Here is a 21470-nt window from a genome sequence, read left to right on the forward strand (position 1 = left end):
TTAATTTATGAGCTAATTTAATTCAATCAATTATAATTAAGTTGAGATAGCTAGTAAAATGATGATGATTAATTTAAGTTTACTAGAACTATGTTATTGGGAGAAAAAAATAAAAATCTGAAATATATTTATATAATGAGAATATTAATGAAATGTGTTACTTTAAAGAAGCACTCTAAATCTTTAATTACCTTTAGAGATGAATATCGATTTCAGATGACAGATGAGTGTGTGAGTGTCGCCTATCTAGAACTAGCGGACTATTTAAAAGTTTTTTTTTCGTTTTTTTTTTTTTGGTTCTGACTTATTCCGTGGTTGAAAAGTTCGCTTGCACGTTAGAAAATTCTAGGTCAGATATATTTGAACGCCAGTATACTGTACAATGCATTTAACAGAAATAAACAGAATACTAAAATAGATTCCTATAGAATGAAAGAGAACAGTAGAGCGTAGGCTCTTTAAAGACAATTAAATAAAAATTACAAGGGAATGAAACAAATATTGAAACACATTCGAACGAAATTAAAGAAAACAGTAGAATAAATTAAATACAATTGTAGAACAGTTTTAACAGAATGAAACATAATACTAAATAGATTCGAACAGAATGAAAGAGATTAATAGAATATACTTAAACACAATCAAATAGAACTTAAGAGCAGACTCAACAGAATGAATCGAAATAATACAGTAGATTCGAAAAGAATGAAAGCTAACAGTAGTATGTCTTTTAAACAATGAAATGGAAGATAACAGTAGTACGTATTTAAAACAATGAAATGGAAGATAACAGTAGTACGTATTTAAAACAATGAAATGGAAGATAATAGTAACACGTATTTAAAACAATGAAATGGAAGATAACAGTAGCACATATTTAAAACAATGAAATGGAAGATAACAGTAGTACGTATTTAAAACAATAAAATGGAAGATAACAGTAGTACGTATTTAAAACAATGAAATGGAAGATAACAGTAGTACGTATTTAAAACAATGAAATGGAAGATAACAGTAGCACGTAATTAAAACAATGAAATGGGAGATAAGAGTAGCACGTATTTAAAACAATGAAATAGAAGATAACAGTAGTACGTATTTAAAACTATGAAATGGAAGCTAACAGTAGTACGTATTTAAAACAATGAAATGGAAGATAATAGTAACACGTATTTAAAACAATGAAATGGAAGATAACAGTAGCACGTATTTAAAACAATGAAATGGAAGATAACAGTAGTACGTATTTAAAACAATGAAACGGAAGATAACAGTAGTACGTATTTAAAAAAAATGAAATGGAAGATAACAGTAGTACGTATTTAAAACAATGAAATGGAAGATAACAGTGGCACGTATTTAAAACAGTGAAACGGAAGATAACAGTAGTACGTATTTAAAACAATGAAATGGAAGATAACAGTAGTACGTATTTAAAACAGTGAAATGGAAGATAACAGTAGTACGTATTTAAAACAATGAAATGGAAGATAACAGTAGTACGTATTTAAAACAATGAAATGGAAGATAAAAGTAGTACGTATTTAAAACAGTGAAATGGAAGATAACAGTAGTATGTATTTAAAACAATGAAATGGAAGATAATAGTAGTACGTTTTTAAAAAAATGAAATGGAAGATAACAGTAGTACGTATTTAAAACAATGAAATGGAAGATAACAGTAGTACGTATTTAAAACAGTGAAATGGAAGATAACAGTAGTACGTATTTAAAACAATGAAATGGAAGATAACAGTAGTACGTATTTAAAACAGTGAAATGGAGATAACAGTAGTACGTATTTAAAACAATGAAATGGAAGGTAATAGTAACACGTATTAAAAGCAATGAAATGGAAAATAACAGTACTACGTATTTAAAAAAATGAAATGGAAGATAACAGTAGTACGTATTTAAAACAATGAAATGGAAGATAGCAGTAGTACGTATTTAAAACAATGAAATGGAAGATAACAGTAGTACGTATTTAAAACAATGAAATTGAAGATAATAGTAGCACGTATTTAAAACAGTGAAACGGAAGATAACAGTAGTACGTATTTAAAACAATGAAATGGAAGATAACAGTAGTACGTATATAAAACAGTGAAATGGAAGATAACAGTAGTACATATTTAAAACAATGAAATGGAAGATAACAGTAGTAAGTATTTAAAACAATGAAATGGAAGATAACAGTAGTACGTATTTAAAACAATGAAATGGAAGATAACAGTAGTACGTATTTAAAACAGTGAAATGTAAGATAACAGAAGTAAGTATTTAAAATAATGAAATGAAAGATAACAGGAATACGTAATTAAAACAATGAAATGGAAGATAACAGTAGTACCTATTTAAAACAGTGAAATGTAAGATAACAGTAGTACGTATTTAAAAAAAATGAAATGGAAGATAACAGTAGTACGTGTTTAAAACAGTGAAATGGAAGATAACAGTGGTAAGTATTTAAAACAATGAAATTGAAGATAACAGTAGTACGCATTTAAAACAGTGAAATGGAAGATAACAGTAGTACGTATTTAAAACAATGAAATGGAAGATAATAGTGACACGTATTAAAAGCAATGAAATGGAAAATAACAGTACTACGTATTTAAAACAATGAAATGGAAGATAACAGTAGTACGTATTTAAAACAATGAAATGTAAGATAACAGTAGTACGTATTTAAAACAATGAAATGGAAGATAAAAGTAGTACGTATTTAAAACAATGAAATGGAAGATAACAGTAGTACGTATTTAAAACAGTGAAATGGAAGATAACAGTATTACGTATTTAAAACAATGAAATGGACGATAAGAGTAGTACGTATTTAAAACAATGAAATGGAAGATAACAGTAGTACGTATTTAAAACAATGAAATGGAAGATAACAGTAGTACGTATTTAAAACAGTGAAATGGAAGATAACAGTAGTACGTATTTAAAACAATGAAATGGAATATAACAGTAGTACGTATTTAAAACAATGAAATGGAAGATAACAGTAGTACGTATTTAAAACAATGAAATGGAAGATAACAGTAGTACGTATTTAAAACAATGAAATGGAAGATAACAGTAGTACGTATTTAAAACAGTGAAATGGAAGATAACAGTAGTACGTATTTAAAACAGTGAAATGGAAGATAACAGTAGTACGTATTTAAAACACTGAAATGGAAGATAATAGTAGTACGTATTTAAAACAGTGAAATGGAAGATAACAGTAGTACGTATTTAAAACAATGAAATGGAAGATAACAGTAGTACGTATTTAAAACAGTGAAATGGAAGATAACAGTAGTACGTATTTAAAACAATGAAACGGAAGATAACAGTAGTACGTATTTAAAACAATGAAATGGAAGATAACAGTAGTACGTATTTAAAACAGTGAAATGGAAGATAAAGTAGTACGTATTTAAAACAATGAAATGGAAGATAATAGTAACACCTATTAAAAGCAATGAAATGGAAAATAACGGTACTACGTATTTAAAACAATGAAATGGAAGATAACAGTAGTAGGTATTTAAAACAATGAAATGGAATATAACAGTAGTACGTATTTAAAACAATGAAATTGAAGATAACAGTAGCACGTATTTAAAACAGTGAAAAGGAAGATAACAGTAGTACGTATTTAAAACAATGAAATGGAAGATAACAGTAGTACGTATTTAAAACAGTGAAATGGAAGATATAAGTAGTACGTATTTAAAACAATGAAATTTAAGATAATAGTAACACTTATTAAAAGCAATGAAATGGAAAATAACAGTACTACGTATTTAAAACTATGAAATGGAAGATAACAGTAGTACGTATAAAAAACAATGAAATGTAAGATAACAGTAGTACGTATTTAAAACAATGAAATGGAAGATAACAGTAGTACGTATTTAAAACAGTGAAATGTAAGATAAAAGTAGTACGTATTTAAAACAGTGAAATGTAAGATAACAGTAGTAAGTATTTAAAATAATGAAATGAAAGATAACAGTAGTACGTAATTAAAACAATGAAATGGAAGATAACAGTAGTACCTATTTAAAACAGTGAAATGTAGGATAACAGTAGTACGTATTTAGAACAATGAAATGGAAGATAACAGTAGTACGTACTTAAAACAATGAAATGAAATATAACAGTAGTACGTATTTAAAACAATGAAATGGAAGATAACAGTAGTAAGTATTTAAAACAATGAAATGGAAGATAACAGTAGTACGTATTTAAAACAATGAAATGGAAGATAACAGTAGTACGTATTTAAAACAATGAAATGGAAGATAACTGTAGTAAGTATTTAAAACAATGAAATGGAAGATAACAGTAGTACGTATTTAAAACAATGAAATGGAAGATAACAGTAGTAAGTATTTAAAACAATGAAATGGAAGATAACAGTAGTAAGTATTTAAAACAATGAAATGGAAGATAACAGTAGTACGTATTTAAAACAATGAAATGGAAGATAACAGTAGTAAGTATTTAAAACAATGAAATGGAAGATAACAGTAGTACGTATTTAAAACAATGAAATGGAAGATAACAGTAGTAAGTATTTAAAACAATGAAATGGAAGATAACAGTAGTAAGTATTTAAAACAATGAAATGGAAGATAACAGTAGTAAGTATTTAAAACAATGAAATGGAAGATAACAGTAGTAAGTATTTAAAACAATGAAATGGAAGATAACAGTAGTACGTATTTAAAACAATGAAATGGAAGATAACAGTAGTACGTATTTAAAACAATGAAATGGAAGATAACAGTAGTAAGTATTTAAAACTATGAAATGGAAGATAACAGTAGTACGTATTTAAAACAATGAAATGGAAGATAACAGTAGTAAGTATTTAAAACAATGAAATGGAAGATAACAGTAGTAAGTATTTAAAACAATGAAATGGAAGATAACAGTAGTACGTATTTAAAACAATGAAATGGAAGATAACAGTAGTAAGTATTTAAAACAATGAAATGGAAGATAACAGTAGTACGTATTTAAAACAATGAAATGGAAGATAACAGTAGTAAGTATTTAAAACAATGAAATGGAAGATAACACTAGTAAGTATTTAAAACAATGAAATGGAAGATAACAGTAGTAAGTATTTAAAACAATGAAATGGAAGATAACAGTAGTACGTATTTAAAACAATGAAATGGAAGATAACAGTAGTAAGTATTTAAAATAATGAAATGAAAATATGAATACCATGGAATGTTAATAAATATATTACAAAACAATACAAAGACGAATCCAACCTCTAAAATTGGCTAGTTGATATCTTGTGAACGAGTCGACGGAGATCGGACATCAGAAAAGTGGTAGTGTCATGAATGCAAGCATGCTACTTCAAATGTTTTTAACTGAAGTACAAATGTGTAAAGGTTCACCATCGTGCATTAAAATGCGGTTTCCAATAAAAATAATAAAATCCACAGGAACATGTGAAGGCAGAATCAGTTTTGCACAACACAGAAATTGGGGTGTGCTCATAAAATTTAACAAGCAAGAAACTAAAGTTTAAATTTTTATCAACAAATTTATTACCATGGTTACGATACTAAAAATGGAAAGAGCAGCGCTGAAAACACCACTGCGTTCGAATACATCTGTATTTTCATTTTAAGCAAACTTGGTTTTTAAAAGTTACGGTTATTTCAAAATGTAACTTTATTCTAAATAAACTCACATGCACAGTGTGTTTCGGCTTTAATATTTAGAAACTGAAGTGGTGCTTTTTGCTCATTTTACGTTAACTAAACATACCTATATCCAACATTTCATGCACAGGGATTTGTTTAAAATTATGAGGTTGTTTTGCCATTAAGTAAACGTCCAAAAGCACATACCAAGTTTACAAAAGAACGTGACCATTTTGCGTTCTTTATTAATGTGATAGGAATATTGATATAGACACAATTTCAAGTCAAACAAAAGGATTAAACAGTCTATAAAATGAGTTATGCTTCCTTAAAGGAACTTGTATGTGAACGCATAAGGAAATCATTATACATCTCCTAATATATGAACAGGAAACGCACAAAAATAAGAACATTTTAGCCATAATTCGATTCAATTTTTAGAGCTGTGGATTATTCCAAAGATTGAGGAATAAGTTAAGGCGCACATATTTATCTTTACTGTTACATACAATATGGAAAAGAAATAGGCTACTTTTCCATTTTAATACATGAATATGAAGGTAGAAATCCAAAAAGAAAATGTAAGAAGCTTATTAGTTAATGTTTAGGTGAGGGGTTTGGATTTTTTCCATTGCTGGTTGTCACAATCAAAAAATTAAGACACAACGTTTATTAGTAGTAGTTTTTAACCCTCCTGCACCCAGCTTCTTTTTTACAACTTACTACTACAAGAAAGGATAATGCAACTACCCCATCAAAATCATATAGGGTAAAGGATGGTAAAATTGTGATACGATTAATATTGTGATGGTTCTTTTTGAAAATTCATTACAATTTTACTGAGCGTGAGAAAGATCGGTTTCTTGCGTCAACGTATTAAGGGAATGTTCGTGGACAAGTTGATGCACAAAACAGGTTCTTCTCTCGCTCAGTAAAATTGTAGTAAATTCTCAAAAAGAACTACCACGATATTACGCGTATCAGAGTGTTACCAACCTTTACCCTACCAGTCTCTGCTAAGTATTTGGAATATTTAATAATTTGTGTTTTAGTGAATGTGGACCTACATAAAATACAAACAATCGAAAATAACCTTCCAATTTTTTTAAATACTTGGTGATTAAAAATACCTAACGATTTTGTTGAAAACGTGTATTAAATAAATGAATTTTATATATGTTATTAGTGACACTATGAGATAACATAGTCCGTCCATCGCTGTGGAGTAACAGTTAGCATGCCCGACCGTGAAACAAGTGGGCCTGTGTTCAAATCCTGGTTGGGACAATTTACGAAGTTAAGATTTTTTGGGGGTTTCACTGAACCTTTTAAAAACAAATGCTGGGTAACTTTCGGCGCTGGATCCTGGACTCATTTCGCTGGCATTATCACCATTTCATTCAGACGCTAGATAACCTTAGCAGTTAATAAAATGTCGTAAAATAACCAACTAAAATGAGGTGATATATACAGTGAAGTTAAACTTGCCTCCCTTCCACTTCAAACCAAAGTCCTCATCGTTTAATAGTTTTGACATGGTGGAAAACACGGCTACAAGCTATGGATGTCATTGTACTATAACTTTAAATGGAAATCATTTCAGTTAATTTTTTAATTAAAATATTCCAATACCGTCTATACAACCATGAACATTTCCAAAAACGCTCCACTAATAATTTTAACAAAATAATTACTTTTAGAATAACCATGAAACGAAAAATAAAAAATGGAAACCAAAGGTCATGATAACATAAATAACAATATAATGTTATGATATGATGTAATATGATATGATATGATATGATATGATATGATATGATATGATATGATATGATATGATATGATATGATATGATATGATATGATATGATATGATATGATATGATATGATATGATATATATTTCTCTCAATATATTGAGTTCTGCTGACCCTTCACATTTCTGTATTCGGTTCAGCATTCCCTTACACTATTTACAGCTTAAAACAGACACGAATCGCGACCTTAATACTTACTCTTAATTAAGTCTTTCATGTCCTCTCACTTTCACTTATCCCTCCTTCTAATTTATCACACTTTATTAACCTACTTCACTTCTCTTATTCTCAGCTACACTAATAGCTATTTAAACTAATTTTCTCATTCAACTTTAGTCCAATCTTTCTCAAAACCAACTACATAATTACCCCTGTATATAATGTATATACCTTTGAACTTATTAACTATAGAAGACCTAACCCTTGTTGACCATTTCAGTAAAAGCATAACCTATTATTAACATATAAGTAGTATGTGGGGGTCATGTTAACCCCAGTGTTATGTATTGGTATTATTTTTCCGCTGTTGCCTACATTGCCCAGCTTATCAGTACCTTCCTGACAGGGTGTCGGTAATACGACTACATGATAAATTCCAGTTTATCACTGTCCTTTGTTGCGTTAATTTAAATTTTCTAGGCTGGGGGTTCTGTTGACCCCCACGCGACTACTAATGTCATAAATTAGTCCGCAAGTAGTAAATTATTAGTTTTGTTATTCTATACGTGAAATCTCTTACTCTAGAATATTATGGTATGCAATGATGCATATGACGTAGAAGATTTACATAGAAACAGGATAATTCATATTTTAATTCGCGTTTTAATTGATGGTCACTCTAATCCCCACGCGACAAATCAGTCCACAAGTATTACAGTGTTACTTTTGTGGTGTATATACATGCAAATTATTACTTAAGAACATTCTGATCCGTATGAGCTAGAAAGTTCACCTGGAACTATGAATTTTACATTTTAATTCGTATTTTTGCTTGATGGTCATTTTGACTCCCACGCGAGTACTAATGTCACAAAATAATTCGCGAGTACTTAAGTGTTAAATTTACCGTTGAAACATTATAACACAATCACATTAGCTCTCGTACCCTAGAACATTGGTTTCACTTGATTTATAACTTGGTCTTAAACAAAATAACCCCATAACCTTGACAAAGCGCATCAGTTCAGATCCATTTTACATTATATAACTAACCCTGCTATTAGGCCTATTTCATTCCACTAATACACTACTTCCACAGATTATATATATATATACTGTTTTTCCTTCCCTACTGCCCCCTTGTTCCAATATAAATAATGATACATATAACACAAAAAAGATTCGGACACAGGCAAACTCAAAACAGAACATTAAGTTATAAACTGAATTTCGTATCCTGGAATTATAATGACACAGACTACCAAGGGGGTAACAAGGTCAATTCACATGAATAGTTTAAATTACTTCTTAAAGTGGATTAATTATTTGTTACTCTTATTTCAAAATTTTAGTAGGGTATAACGAAGAAATATATTGAATTAAAAATATATACAGGGACATCATTTTATATTTACTAACATTTCTAATATTAACCTGGCTATACCTTTGGATTAACGGTTGAGAACCGGAAACGCCGTTTGCTACCCCCTTTCACGACTCGAGTTCGATGATACTACGTAAAATACAAACAAATCACTTTACTAGGTATAGGAGGGAAGAAGAGTAGTTCATCCATGTACGTAAAGTAGGAAATATCGCGATTTTGAGTTTGATAATTTTCATTAGGCTTTTGTTTAATCAAAATACAGTACTGTATTAACAATAAGTGTTTTTACTCACGAACTGAGCCATCCATTCGGACGTATTCATTATGCAGTGTATATTATACTGTCCACAGCATATTAGCGAACAATGTAAAGAGTGAATTTAAATTAAAAATAATCGTAATATGAATATTTAAACACATTTTTTAAAATGATGGCCGTTCATTTCGATACAGCTTCAGTTCTTTTGTGCATATTATCGCAATATAAACTATTGTACCTAATTCCAATTACTAGTTTCGTCTTTCGTACTAGTACCGAACTCATGTTGAAATGATTCTGTACTTACTCTATAAAAGAGGACCTTACGTACTCTAAATTCAATCTTCACTTCTGCCCGACCCGAAAAGATAAAATTACTCAGACATGCTATCTACTGTCCGTGCAAGTGCTTTTGTCGCAGGGTCGTGGGAAGGGGAGACATCACGTGACAGTTAATTATTTAACGAGGCCCTTTTATTTAACTTATTTTAAACAGTTGCATAATATTACCTAGTCTTCCAATTCCTAACATAAATTAATGTTTTCAGAAAAGAGCTAAGACAGCCCAGCCGCTAGCCTTTACAGATGGGCGAGCAGAAGCGAGTGGGGAAAACCGGGATGCGACGTAGGCAACTCACTAACTCAGTACTGTTTACTATGACCGTAAGGCGACTTTGACTGCATACGCGGCCTTGGTTCTGTGTGGAGGTCGGTTGGAAATTTACTAGTAGAGGGGGTGGGAGTTAAGTACATACATTCAAAAACTTAGGTACAATAAAAATTGAAGTAAAAATAAAATGATGTCCCTGTTTAATATAGAGACAGATGAATGTAATATTGGAAAATTATCAGTGGAGTAATTCTATTATCCCCTTTGTAGCAGTAGTGTTAAGAAAATAATCTCTTCAAATATACTATTGTAATAGTGATTCTGTTATTAGTTAGGGAATGATCAATTGAGTATTATCATTCCAGGGTTTTTCCCCCCTCATAATTTTACCAACACTCCACAATTCCCCTTTCATTATCATCTCCGCTGTCCAGCACAATGGATGTTTCTCCCGGTTTGTGCAAAGGTTGATAGGTAACAGTGGTGGTGAGTTAGAGACGATTCATGTATTTATATACAGTTACACCGAAGTCTTTACAGAATCTCACTTCCTGACTAGGATTCTTTACACTGCAATGCACAAAGATGTTCCATGTTCTACTACAAGAAGCATGCCTGTACCTTTATGGTTACTGTCGGGAGTCGAACGCAGTAGCAAATCGTCGCACAGGGTTACGTCAAAACTACGAAGTTTTGGTTAAGTCCTAGCACAACATAATAAAATTAACGTCATTTATGAAGCAACAGAATTGTTATCCGGCAGCGGGACACAATGCCATAAGTAGGGATGTGTTTCAATTATACTGAACATGGTCTTCAATTCATACATATTAAACCTAAACACACAAGAAATGTGAAGAGTTTTCTCGGAGCAAATGAAGTTTTGAGATGAGAAACCCTCGGTTTGTGAAGAGTTGTTACTGTTTAAATGTGTAGTGTTGGAGTTCAAAATTATCATTAAAACAATGTTGTTACCGTGCGCTTAATTAGTGAAATAAATTTTAATTATTACTTGGACAAACTAAATTTAATTGTAATTTAATTCATTAGATAATATATACTACTTGTCTAAAATGTCGACAATAAATGTAATGACAAATAAGGCTAGCGGTTCTACAGCACCATACTACTGACTTTTACATAATACCAGTATAGACCTACAAGAAATAGTGTTCATTTATAGCAAACTCTGATAACTCGAGAAAAAAATTCCACGTCAGTCGTACAACGGTTGTTGTACACCAAAATTTTGAAATACTTCACATAAAATACCCAACACTGTGAAGTCAGGTGATTCGGATGGCAAAGAGGCTGGATCACCACGGCAGGTCCATAGCTGTCAAAGGCCTTTTGTTGAGACAAATTTATGCTCCATTAGGTACAAAGGGGACTTCAAATCTGAGTTATTTATATCTAAACATTCAAATAGTCTCTATGAAGACACTCAATATTTGTGACAGTTCGGAAACAACATAAAGAAAATAAATAAATCAAAATGAAAACGGATTATTTCGATACATATCTGACGTTTACCATGTGAGTTGCAATAACATGATTGAAAGTACTCCCCAATGAAACAGCGATTAGAAGATATTTTATAAAGTATATACATTATATGGGTGACAGGGCTCCAAGATGTATTTGCGTTAAAATTTAGAAATTGGATTTTTTCAACGTAAAATAATTCCTGTACACTTTGCCTAATGAAAGGCAAATATAAAAAAAATTGCGGTAGAAAGGGTGTTGAGTGTTTATTTGAATTTTACATTCAGATAAACAGCGCAAATTTCAGTACACAAAGAGCGCGTACTCGCGAATTTACAGAAGAGGAGGTAAACAAATTGACCGGCGGCGGCGCCGACAGGAAAACGAAAAATTATCGTACATTCGCAATATTTCACAGAGAGAAGGTAGGAAGGGGAAGGCAACGAAGTATTTAACATATTAATTGTAACTTTTTAAATTAAGGTCTATTAAATACGTATAACAGAGCAGAGAGGAAATCTGTATGACTATTTGAACACGTTAATGCATTTTGTGCTGCTTTCATCTCATTCTCCCAAATACAGCATTAGAATTTAATTCCATTCGAAATTTTTACACACCTGCAAAGCGCGTCTGTTGCCCATACCGCAGAGTAGATTTCAAATCCCTACCAATTTTGTTGAAAAAAATTGTAATAATAATAATAATAATAATAATAATAATAATAATAATATTATTATTATTATTATTATTGAGAAAATCCACAAACGATTAGGGGAAACACGAGAATTTTACTGGAAGCAAGTAAAGAGATAGATTTGGAAGTAAATCCCGAAAAGACAAAGTATATGATTATGACTCGTGACGGGAATATTGTACGAAATGGAAATATAAATATTGGAAATTTATCTTTTGAAGAGGTGGAGATGTTCAAATATCTTGGAGCAACAGTAACAAATATAAATGATACTCGGGAGGAAATTAAATGCAGAATAAATATGGGAAATGCCTGTTATTATTGGGTTGAGAAGCTTTTATCATCCAGTCTGCTGTCAAAAAATCTGAAAGTTAGAATTTATAAAACAGTTATATTACCGGTTGTTCTTTATGGTTGTGAAACTTGGACTCTCACTTTGACAGATGAACATAGGTTAAGGGTGTTTGAGAATAAGGTGCTTTGGAAAATATTTGGGGCTAAGAGGGATGAAGTTAGAGGAGAATGGAGAAAGTTACACAACACAGAACTGCACGCATTGTATTCTTCACCTTTCATAATTAGGTACATTAAATCCAGACGTATGAAATGGGCAGGGCATGTAGCACGTATGGGCGAATCAGAAATGCATATAGAGTGTTAGCTGGGAGGCCGGAGGGAAAAAGACCTTTAGGGAAGCTGAGACGTCGATGGGAAGATAATATTAACATGGATTTGAGGGAGGTGGGATATGATGATAGAGAATGGATTAATTTTGCTCAGGATAGGGACCAATGGTGGGTTTATGTGAGGGCGGCAATGAACCTCCGGGTTTCTTAAAAGTCAGTAAGTAAGTAAGTAAGTAAGTAAGTAAGTAAGTAAGTAATTAAGTAAGTAAGTATTATTATTATTATTATTATTATTATTATTATTATTATTATTATTATTATTATTATTATTGTTATTATTATTATTCAAAGCTGTTCTCCATAGTCAGTGGAATTCCAATTTATTTACTAGTTATTATTTTAAATACTGAAATCTTAGTCAGGACGAGTGAAGGTGAATTCAGAAAGATCCATCCAGTTATCATCTGCACGATAATAATGGAATATCTGTTTACTTACTGCAATTGGGAAGAGCTATTTATGAAATGCATCCCTTAAAAATAATACTCGCCACAAGCAAACCATGTACAGACGTGGATAAATTATTAGATTAAAACGCTTTTCTTGGAACATAATATAATTCGCCATATCAACTATCAGTATAATTCACAGAGTCTCTATTGTTGTAAATATAATTTACATCTTCTGGTATATTTTTCCAATTGTTAAGTATATTTTTTCTGTCTATGTTGGTACTACTGGTGTTTTAATTATATACTGCACAAGACATTCCCCCATGGCCTGCAAGAAGACCAGACATGAACGAAATTGAAAATCTGTTATCTATACTGAAGAAGAAAATGAACAAAAAGAGGCTTACAACAAAAGATGGACTCATTTAAGCACTGCCTGATATCTGGCTAAATTATGCTGATATTCAAAGAAAGTGTCAAACTTTGGATTCCAGCATCCCTGACAAAATCAACGTGTTAATAAAGAATAAGGGAATGTTCACAAAGTATTAGTAACCTCCTGACTCAAAATTCTGTTCATTATATCTGTGTAAAATACATTTTTATTCATCACTAGCCGTACCCGTGCGCTCTGCTGCACCCGTTAGAAATAAATATAAAGTAATTGCATAATTAAAATAGAACATTTGATCCAGGGAACATTCGTGTTTGATAGAAGGATAAATCGTCCATTATGTTACTTAATTTAAATTGTATTAAACAAATTAAAATGCGATTATTTTGATCCAGAGACCACTCATTTGGTCATAAAAATTATTTTAGGAAATACAGAAAACGAATGTACAGAATAGCCTATCAAGTTTTCTGTGCATAAGAAGCTATTTTAATCTTACCTGTCCTCGTTTCACTCAGAAGTTACTGTAATAACATTATAGCATTATGTCCATCTAGAGAAACTACACTTTCCAAAGGTGAATTAATAATTAATTAAACAAATCGGTTAATTTAGCTTCTGATATTAATTAATACAAACACAGAAACATTCTCTGTAAGCTATGTTTCATAGCTTTCGATTGTTGTTGTCCAAGGCCCCTTATAGACGAAGTCATTTGTTTTTTTATTTCATTACACCGCCTTAGATGGCGTTGTTATTGTAATTTTGAAAATCATTTCTCTCATTAAATATCAGTCCTATCAAAATTTTACATAGAATAAAATTTATCGGAAATTATTTTTAAAGAAACTTTTGTTTTTCATGAAAACTAATGATAAGGGAGATATTTCGATTTATTTAATTCAAGCCCTCTTATAACCCCCCTTTTAAATAAAATATTTTCAATGCCATATAGCCTAAATTCTAATTTAACAACGAACTTAATTTATATTCCAATTTTCATATAAATCGGTTGAGCCATTATCGCGTGGAAAGGTAACAAACATCCAGACAGACAGACAAACAAGAATTTCAAAAAAGCGATTTTCGGTTTCAGGGCGGTTAATTATATATGTTAGGACCAATTATTTTTGGAAAATCGAAAATTACCCGAAAAATTTCGGCTACAGATTTATTATTAGTATAGATTTCTACCGATAAATACAGCTTTGTTGCACATATAATTAATTTAGTCTAATAATTTTTCCACGTCTGTATACAACTTAGTAAAGAATTTAACAAGTAGGCATATTTATGCAACGAAGAAATTCACAGATAATTCTCAGAAACGTCCCGGTACAGATATTCAGATCAGTGGATACCGATTGAGAACATTGAAATAAAGCACAATTTCGGACAATTAATATCTTCTTTATGTGCATGTAATGACGTTGTTAGGAGTAGTCATTGTTGCGGGTAGCGTGACGGCCTGGAACAGCGGGCCTAGATGGCTGATAGGACTTCTTTCACGAAATTGAGACGAACATATATATAGTAAAGTTTAAAACGTTTCTCTAAACTTTATTATATTGCAGCGAAATAATTAATTTCGCCTCACCCTTTTCGACAGATTTGCATCAGCATAAGCTGCATGAAAATTTCATTAGCATTACCTTTCTTAATGTATTGAATTTCTTAGTCATTAGCCCTAAAGCTCGTTTAATTGAATTTTTTTGTTATGACTGAATTAATTCAGTATTGATGAGTTCAAGCTTTATGAAGTAGAGAGCAGTCTCGAGTTTGAAAGTATCGCTGCCTGTGTAGTGGTAGCACTCGCTCATTTTTACGGTCGCTTAGTCGAACTACATTGCTACCGTCCTTCAGACACATATAGAATATTTCGTACGTTGGAATTTTTCGCTGCTTCAATGATATGCTAGTTAATCTATCTGTATATACAGAGCGAACATAAGTAATGTCATTAATTTTAGGTGATTATTCGTTGAAATATTTCAAACAAAACGCTCAATACAATTTTATTAGTTTTTTCTTCCTTTTCGACGTAAAAATTGCTTTACATGAAATATTTCATAGCGTGTTTTGGAACAACCATTGATTGAACTCCCAATATGCTCAGTCAATTTAAGAGAGTAGTATATTATGATAATAAATTATTGAAAGAAATTTCGTTTCGCCCACTAAATGTGCAGGAATTTGATCCGAACAAATGAAACATTAAAAAATTCGTTTGCAGAACGAAAAGTTACATTCGGATCAAATTTCTGCACATTTAAGGGACAAATTCCATGTATTGTGGGTCCCTATCACCACGGCATGGCTCGTCCTCAGGTTGCGGATAGAGGAGACGGCCTCCAGATGTGGAGGATAGCTGTGAATATATTGAATAAGCTGTCGTGGGCAGCCGATAAGGGGTGGTCCTCCAGCTTGGGGGTTGGGCGAAGGGCTAACAACCTATCACTGTAAAAAAACAGCTTGTTAAGAAACCAAACAATAAGAAAAAAGTAACAAATATAATCGGTTGAGAAGATTTTGTCATCTAGTCTGCTGTCAAAAAATCTGAATGTTAGAATTTATAAAACAGTTATATTACCAGTTGTTCTGTATGGTTGTGAAAGTTGGACTCTCACTTTAAGAGAGGAACAGATATTAAGGTTGTTTGAGAATAAGGTTCTTAGGAAAATATTTGGGGCTAAGAGGGATGAAGTTACAGAAGAATGGAGAAAGTTACACAACACAGAACTGCATGCATTATATTCTTCACCTGACATAATTAGGAACATTAAATCCAGACGTTTGAGATGGACAGGGCATGTAGAACGTATGGGCGAATCCAGGAATGTATATAGGCCTAGAGTGTTAGTTGGGAGACCGAAGGGAAAAAGACTTTTAGGGAAGCCGAGACGTAGATGGGAGGATAATATTAAATGGATTTGAGGGAGGTGGTATATGATGATAGAGACTGGATTAATCTTGCAGTCGACCTGGTTGGCGAGTTGGTATAGCGCTGGCCTTCTATGCCCAAGGTTGCAGGTTCGATCCCGGGCCAGGTCGATGGCATTTAAGTGTGCTTTAATGCGACAGGCTCATGTCAGTAGATTTACTGGCATGTAAAAGAATTCCTGCGGGACAAAATTCCTGCACATCCGGCGACGCTGATATAACCTCTGCAGTTGAGAGAGTCGTTAAATAAAACATAACATTTAACATTAATCTTGCACAGGATAGGGACCGATGGCGGGCTTATGTGAGGGCGGCAATGAACCTGCGGGTTCCTTAAAAGCCATTTATAAGTAAGTAAGTAAGTAAGTAAGGGAAAATAATTTTCCTTCAATTGTTACTCCATTTGTGTAGTCAGAAAATGTCATCAGAGTTCCTGTATGGTGAAGTGTGCCTATTGTTCTGTCAACCCTGTAAAACTATGGCGCAACTGCTTGAAACTCAAGTTATTCTGTCGGATGTTCAACCTAGCCGGTTGTTCTCCGACTGGTCGAATATAAACCGGTTCTAAGCGCTGTTCTGCAGCACTGTACTGTATGTTGTTCTAAAACGTTTGAAATGTCAATTTGTAGGACACGTTGGAATAAAATCTAAGTTTTGGTTTTACATCACGTCATCAGATGGCTCAATACTCAGGATTTCCCTCTAATTGTATGTAATAATGCATCCAATCCCTCAAACTAGTGGGTCTGTACGGACCAAATAGTCCAGTCCTTGAAGGCAAATATTGGTAATGATTATGATGATGATAATGATTATATCGTCACCATCTTTATTGTATTATTATTCTGTTCTTGCTATTGTAATCCAAACAGAGGAGATCACATTATCTGATAGTAATGGCAAAATAATAATCACCTGTGTATGTCAGACTGTAGCGACTCGGACTCATAATTCAAGACAACGCTCGGCCGTGAGTTCGAATCCCGATTGGGCTGAGTACCTCGGTTCATCTGATGTTTTCTCCAACTCTAAGGAGAATGTTAGGTAATTCCATAATGAATTCTGGGACTCATCTCGCCAAATATTTATCACAAATTCCACCGATTCCCGATAAACTTGCAACTGATATAGCGTAGTTAAATAATCAACTGAAAACAAATAATATTAAATACTATACGCTTAAAAGTTTGTCCAAGAACTCGCTTCAACCAATTTATATCTGGAGATTGGCTGGCAGTATTTGCAAGAACTCTAAAAACGTGTTCACCCTCATTGCAAGAATGTATTTATAACATTGCGAAGTTGGTAGCTTTTGAATTTTTCATACAATAGGCTTAATAAATAATAAATCGGAAAATATGACCTCGTAAGAAGAAACATTGTAAAGTAAGGATATTGAGTCTGGTCACATCGGAGAGAATTTTCTGGACGATAAATTCCGCGTCATTTTGGACAGGCAAAGCGCAGTTGTTTTAAATATTTAGAACATTTTTTAAATTGAAAGCTGTATTCAGAAACGGTGAGATAACAAATAGGTGATAATCTAACTATGGAAAAATGGGAATGCCTAGAGAAACCGAAGAAGAGTGTCTCTGCGAACGTTCCCGGGCTTTCTGTCGGCCGACCAGCGGCAGGTTCCTCCTGCTACAGCCTCTGCTTGCATCCGCGAACTCATGGCTCTGCACCGGATTAAAACTTACACACTATGTTATATTAATAACATCCGGTACTCACCCTCCTCACAGTAGGTGCTAGAGGTGTTGCCCATATTGTGTGATACATAATTCACATCGAAACATTCACAGAAAATTTTTCATTAAACCTAATCACTAAATTTACATTGTTTCCCTAGACGGAACTGGAAGGTCAGAGAATTTACGTCTATTATTTTCCGCGGGGGCTCGATGTAGGTTAGTAGGTTCACCGCTTCACGTGTTAGCTGTACCAGTCTGTCCTTCACAACCGGCAGTAAAGGCAGGTGGTGAGTCAGATAAGAATAAATGCAGATTGTTTTCTTATGTTGTGTTGTATTTTGTATACGGAAAAAGAAATCGTGTGACAGAACAAGGGGGAAATTTAGGCTTAAATTTCCTGGCTGTCTAGTTTCGTGTAGAAAAACGATACTAAATTTAGTGAATGGGTTTAATGAAACAGGTCCTGTGAATTATGTAAACATAAGATGAGCAACACTTCCAGCAACTACTGTGAGAGGGTGAGTACCGAACGTTATTTATATAACATAGCACGTAACTTTTAATCTGATGAAACGCCGTGAGTTCACGTATGTAAACAGCGGCGGTAACGGGGGAAATTTGCCACTTGTCGGCCGACAAAAATACCGCGAACGTTCACTGGGACTCTAACTAAACCACTGATATCTCCGAAGAAGTTGCAGATGATGCATATTTAAGGAACACACTGATGGTACCCTCTTTCTGGTGGCAGTGATATGTAACGTGGCTCATCCCCTGGGCTCATGGTACCGGATTTAGGGTGGAAAGGTAAAGGAATTCTGCAGGCTGTAGGAGAAGCGGTCTACGTATGGGGGTAGTCCCAGTTCGTGTTCTTCTTCTTAAGGAGGACTAGTACAGTATAGATGGTTTGCTTTAAGAATTCACCATCTAGATGTTTGGGATATACTTCAGAAGCTCTAAATTTGGTACAGGTCTCGTTAAAACAATGTATTTCTGGGTCGTAATCTTCAGTCGTACTGGGTGGAAAGTTGATGAAGAGACAATCTGACCAGAACTTACCGGCTGGTGATGGTGCTGCTGCTGTTGTTGCTGCTGAAGAAACAGCGTGTGCTGCTGCATCAGGGACTGAAGCTGCGCGGGACTCAGGATCTGCTGCTGCAATAGCTGCTGCATCTGGTGAAGCCCCGAAGCGGGGGATAGCATCATCTGCTGTTGGTGCGGAGTTGGCGGGGGTGGCTGAGGTTGTTGTGGCGACGGCTGTTGCGGTGTGTGAGGAGGCGCGCTCTGCGACGTCGTCTGCGACGGCTGTTGCTGTTGCTGTTGGGGCTGGGGCTGGGAAGGTTGCGACGACGCGGTCGTCGGTCCTGGGGGCTGGGTAGGTGCCGAGGATTTACTGCTTGCGGGAACCTGTGCAGGACCCGGACTGCCCTTCCCATTGCCCACCGACTCCACCTCGCGGTCCCGGTCGCGTTCCCGCTCTCTCTCGCGGTCCCGTTGTTGCTGCTGTTTGAGCGCTTTCACTAGGGAAGAAGCCTGCAACACAAGAACACCAGCCTCAACTTAACTTCCTAATAAGTTTCAATTTCTTAAAAAACTACATATCAAGATAATTTGTTCTCTATCTTGGTACGCGTCAGGATCGGAAAATACAGACCCAGAAAGAACATTTGAGCCATCCTGAATTTTCCAAGTTCCAGTTATAACATTCTGCGCATGCTCAGTACTCAGTAAGCACTGGATCTGTACAATCTTCTGAAGAAATATACTCGAATTTCAAGTGAAAACTACTGTGCACCTACATTTTGTTTCTTGAACTTTTAAAAGTATATACATAAATATAGGACTAAAAGTATGAATTCTCTGCGTTTCTCTGAACAAAAATGTAAAACCAATGCAGCTTTTTATCATAGCATGAGTCAAGGTCCCAGACTATTAAATACATTTTATTCCAATATTATTTTAACCACGAATCCTATCCAAATTAATAAATAGTACATTATGCAACGAGCCTATAATGATAGTAAGTAAGAAGCGAGTATGGATGTTTATGAAACGAGCGCAAACGAGTTTCATAATTTTCATACAAGCTTCTTAATTACCATATTGCGAGTTTCATACGACTTTTTATGCTCGACCATATTTCTAACTTGAAATTATTCAGATGTATACATTTTATTTGTATCTGACAAGATCGGAAGTGACCTTGTTCTAGGTCGTGAATTGTGAGATGTGCGCAGACGCGAAAGTATTGATTTTTTCCGAGGAACAATAATGTCATTGACCTTGATGTAATCCCGTTAAACTTGATATAACCTTGATTATTGAATTCGACATTGAAAAACGAGATGACAAATTGAATTTATTTGAATATTATTTACAATTAACGCTAATTATTATAGTAACAGAACATAACCTTCTGTGACAGTACTGGATTTCCAGCCTCCGTGACTTTTCGCTAATTCTCTTTCGATTGCATATCCGAGAATAATCGATACTTGCGGTTTTGTAACGGTACAAAGCTGACTTGTCATTGGCTGAACACCTGTAAGCTGAGTTGTCATTGGCTGAACACCTGTAGGCTGAGTTGTCATTGGCTGAACACCTGTACTTTAATGAGTAGGTGTACTTTAATGACATGCATTAAAGGACTGCTACCAGGTGTATAATTACTACATTTCGGCATAGTCGAGCATAAAAAATATAAAAAAATTGTATTGGATTTATAGTTTGGATTTAAACATATTAAACACTATTTAATCTGTATTCACTCTCAATTTTAATTTTATTTTTGATTGTATTGGAATCCCCTCCTGAGCACGAGTCTTACTCATTCAGGAGTGGGCTAGTTTATTTTTCATTGTATTTATTAACTTGTATTCAATTAAAACTTACTAGCAATAAAATAAATCAATAAAAAGCAATAATTGAATACATTAAATGTGTTCCGAATAGGATTATTTTAGTGGGAATTTGTCACAAAAATCTACTACAAAATATTATCATGTTTTATTTTGGAACCACGACTTCTTGTTTTCTTTTACTTGGTTATTTAATGACGCTGTATCAAATAAGAGGTTATTTTGCGCCGATGGGATTGGTGATAGTGAGATGGTATTTGGCGAGATGAGGCCAATAATTCGCCATAGATTATCTGACATTCGGGGGAAAACCTCGGAAAACCCAAGAAGGTAATCAGCCTAAGCGGAAATCGAACCCACGCCATCATCCCTGAAAGTATGTAACACTCTGTATGTAAGAAAGAAGATTTTTTAAAATTTTATTG

At 33.5% G+C, this 21470-nt stretch overlaps 1 protein-coding gene across 8 annotated transcripts in view; it reads right to left on the minus strand.

Moving 5' to 3' along the window:
• Window positions 1-21470, minus strand: part of FoxP (forkhead box P) — a 965968-nt gene that overhangs the window by 157342 nt on the left and 787156 nt on the right. For all 8 annotated transcript variants that reach the window (XM_069838171.1, XM_069838170.1, XM_069838166.1 and 5 more), the window contains exon 4: window positions 19247-19720. In XM_069838171.1, the coding sequence (XP_069694272.1) occupies window positions 19247-19720 (474 nt within the window). The remainder of the gene's footprint in view (window positions 1-19246; window positions 19721-21470) is intronic.

Source organism: Periplaneta americana, chromosome 10 (assembly GCF_040183065.1).
Source record: "Periplaneta americana isolate PAMFEO1 chromosome 10, P.americana_PAMFEO1_priV1, whole genome shotgun sequence".
Classification (NCBI taxonomy): Eukaryota; Metazoa; Arthropoda; class Insecta; order Blattodea; family Blattidae; genus Periplaneta; species Periplaneta americana.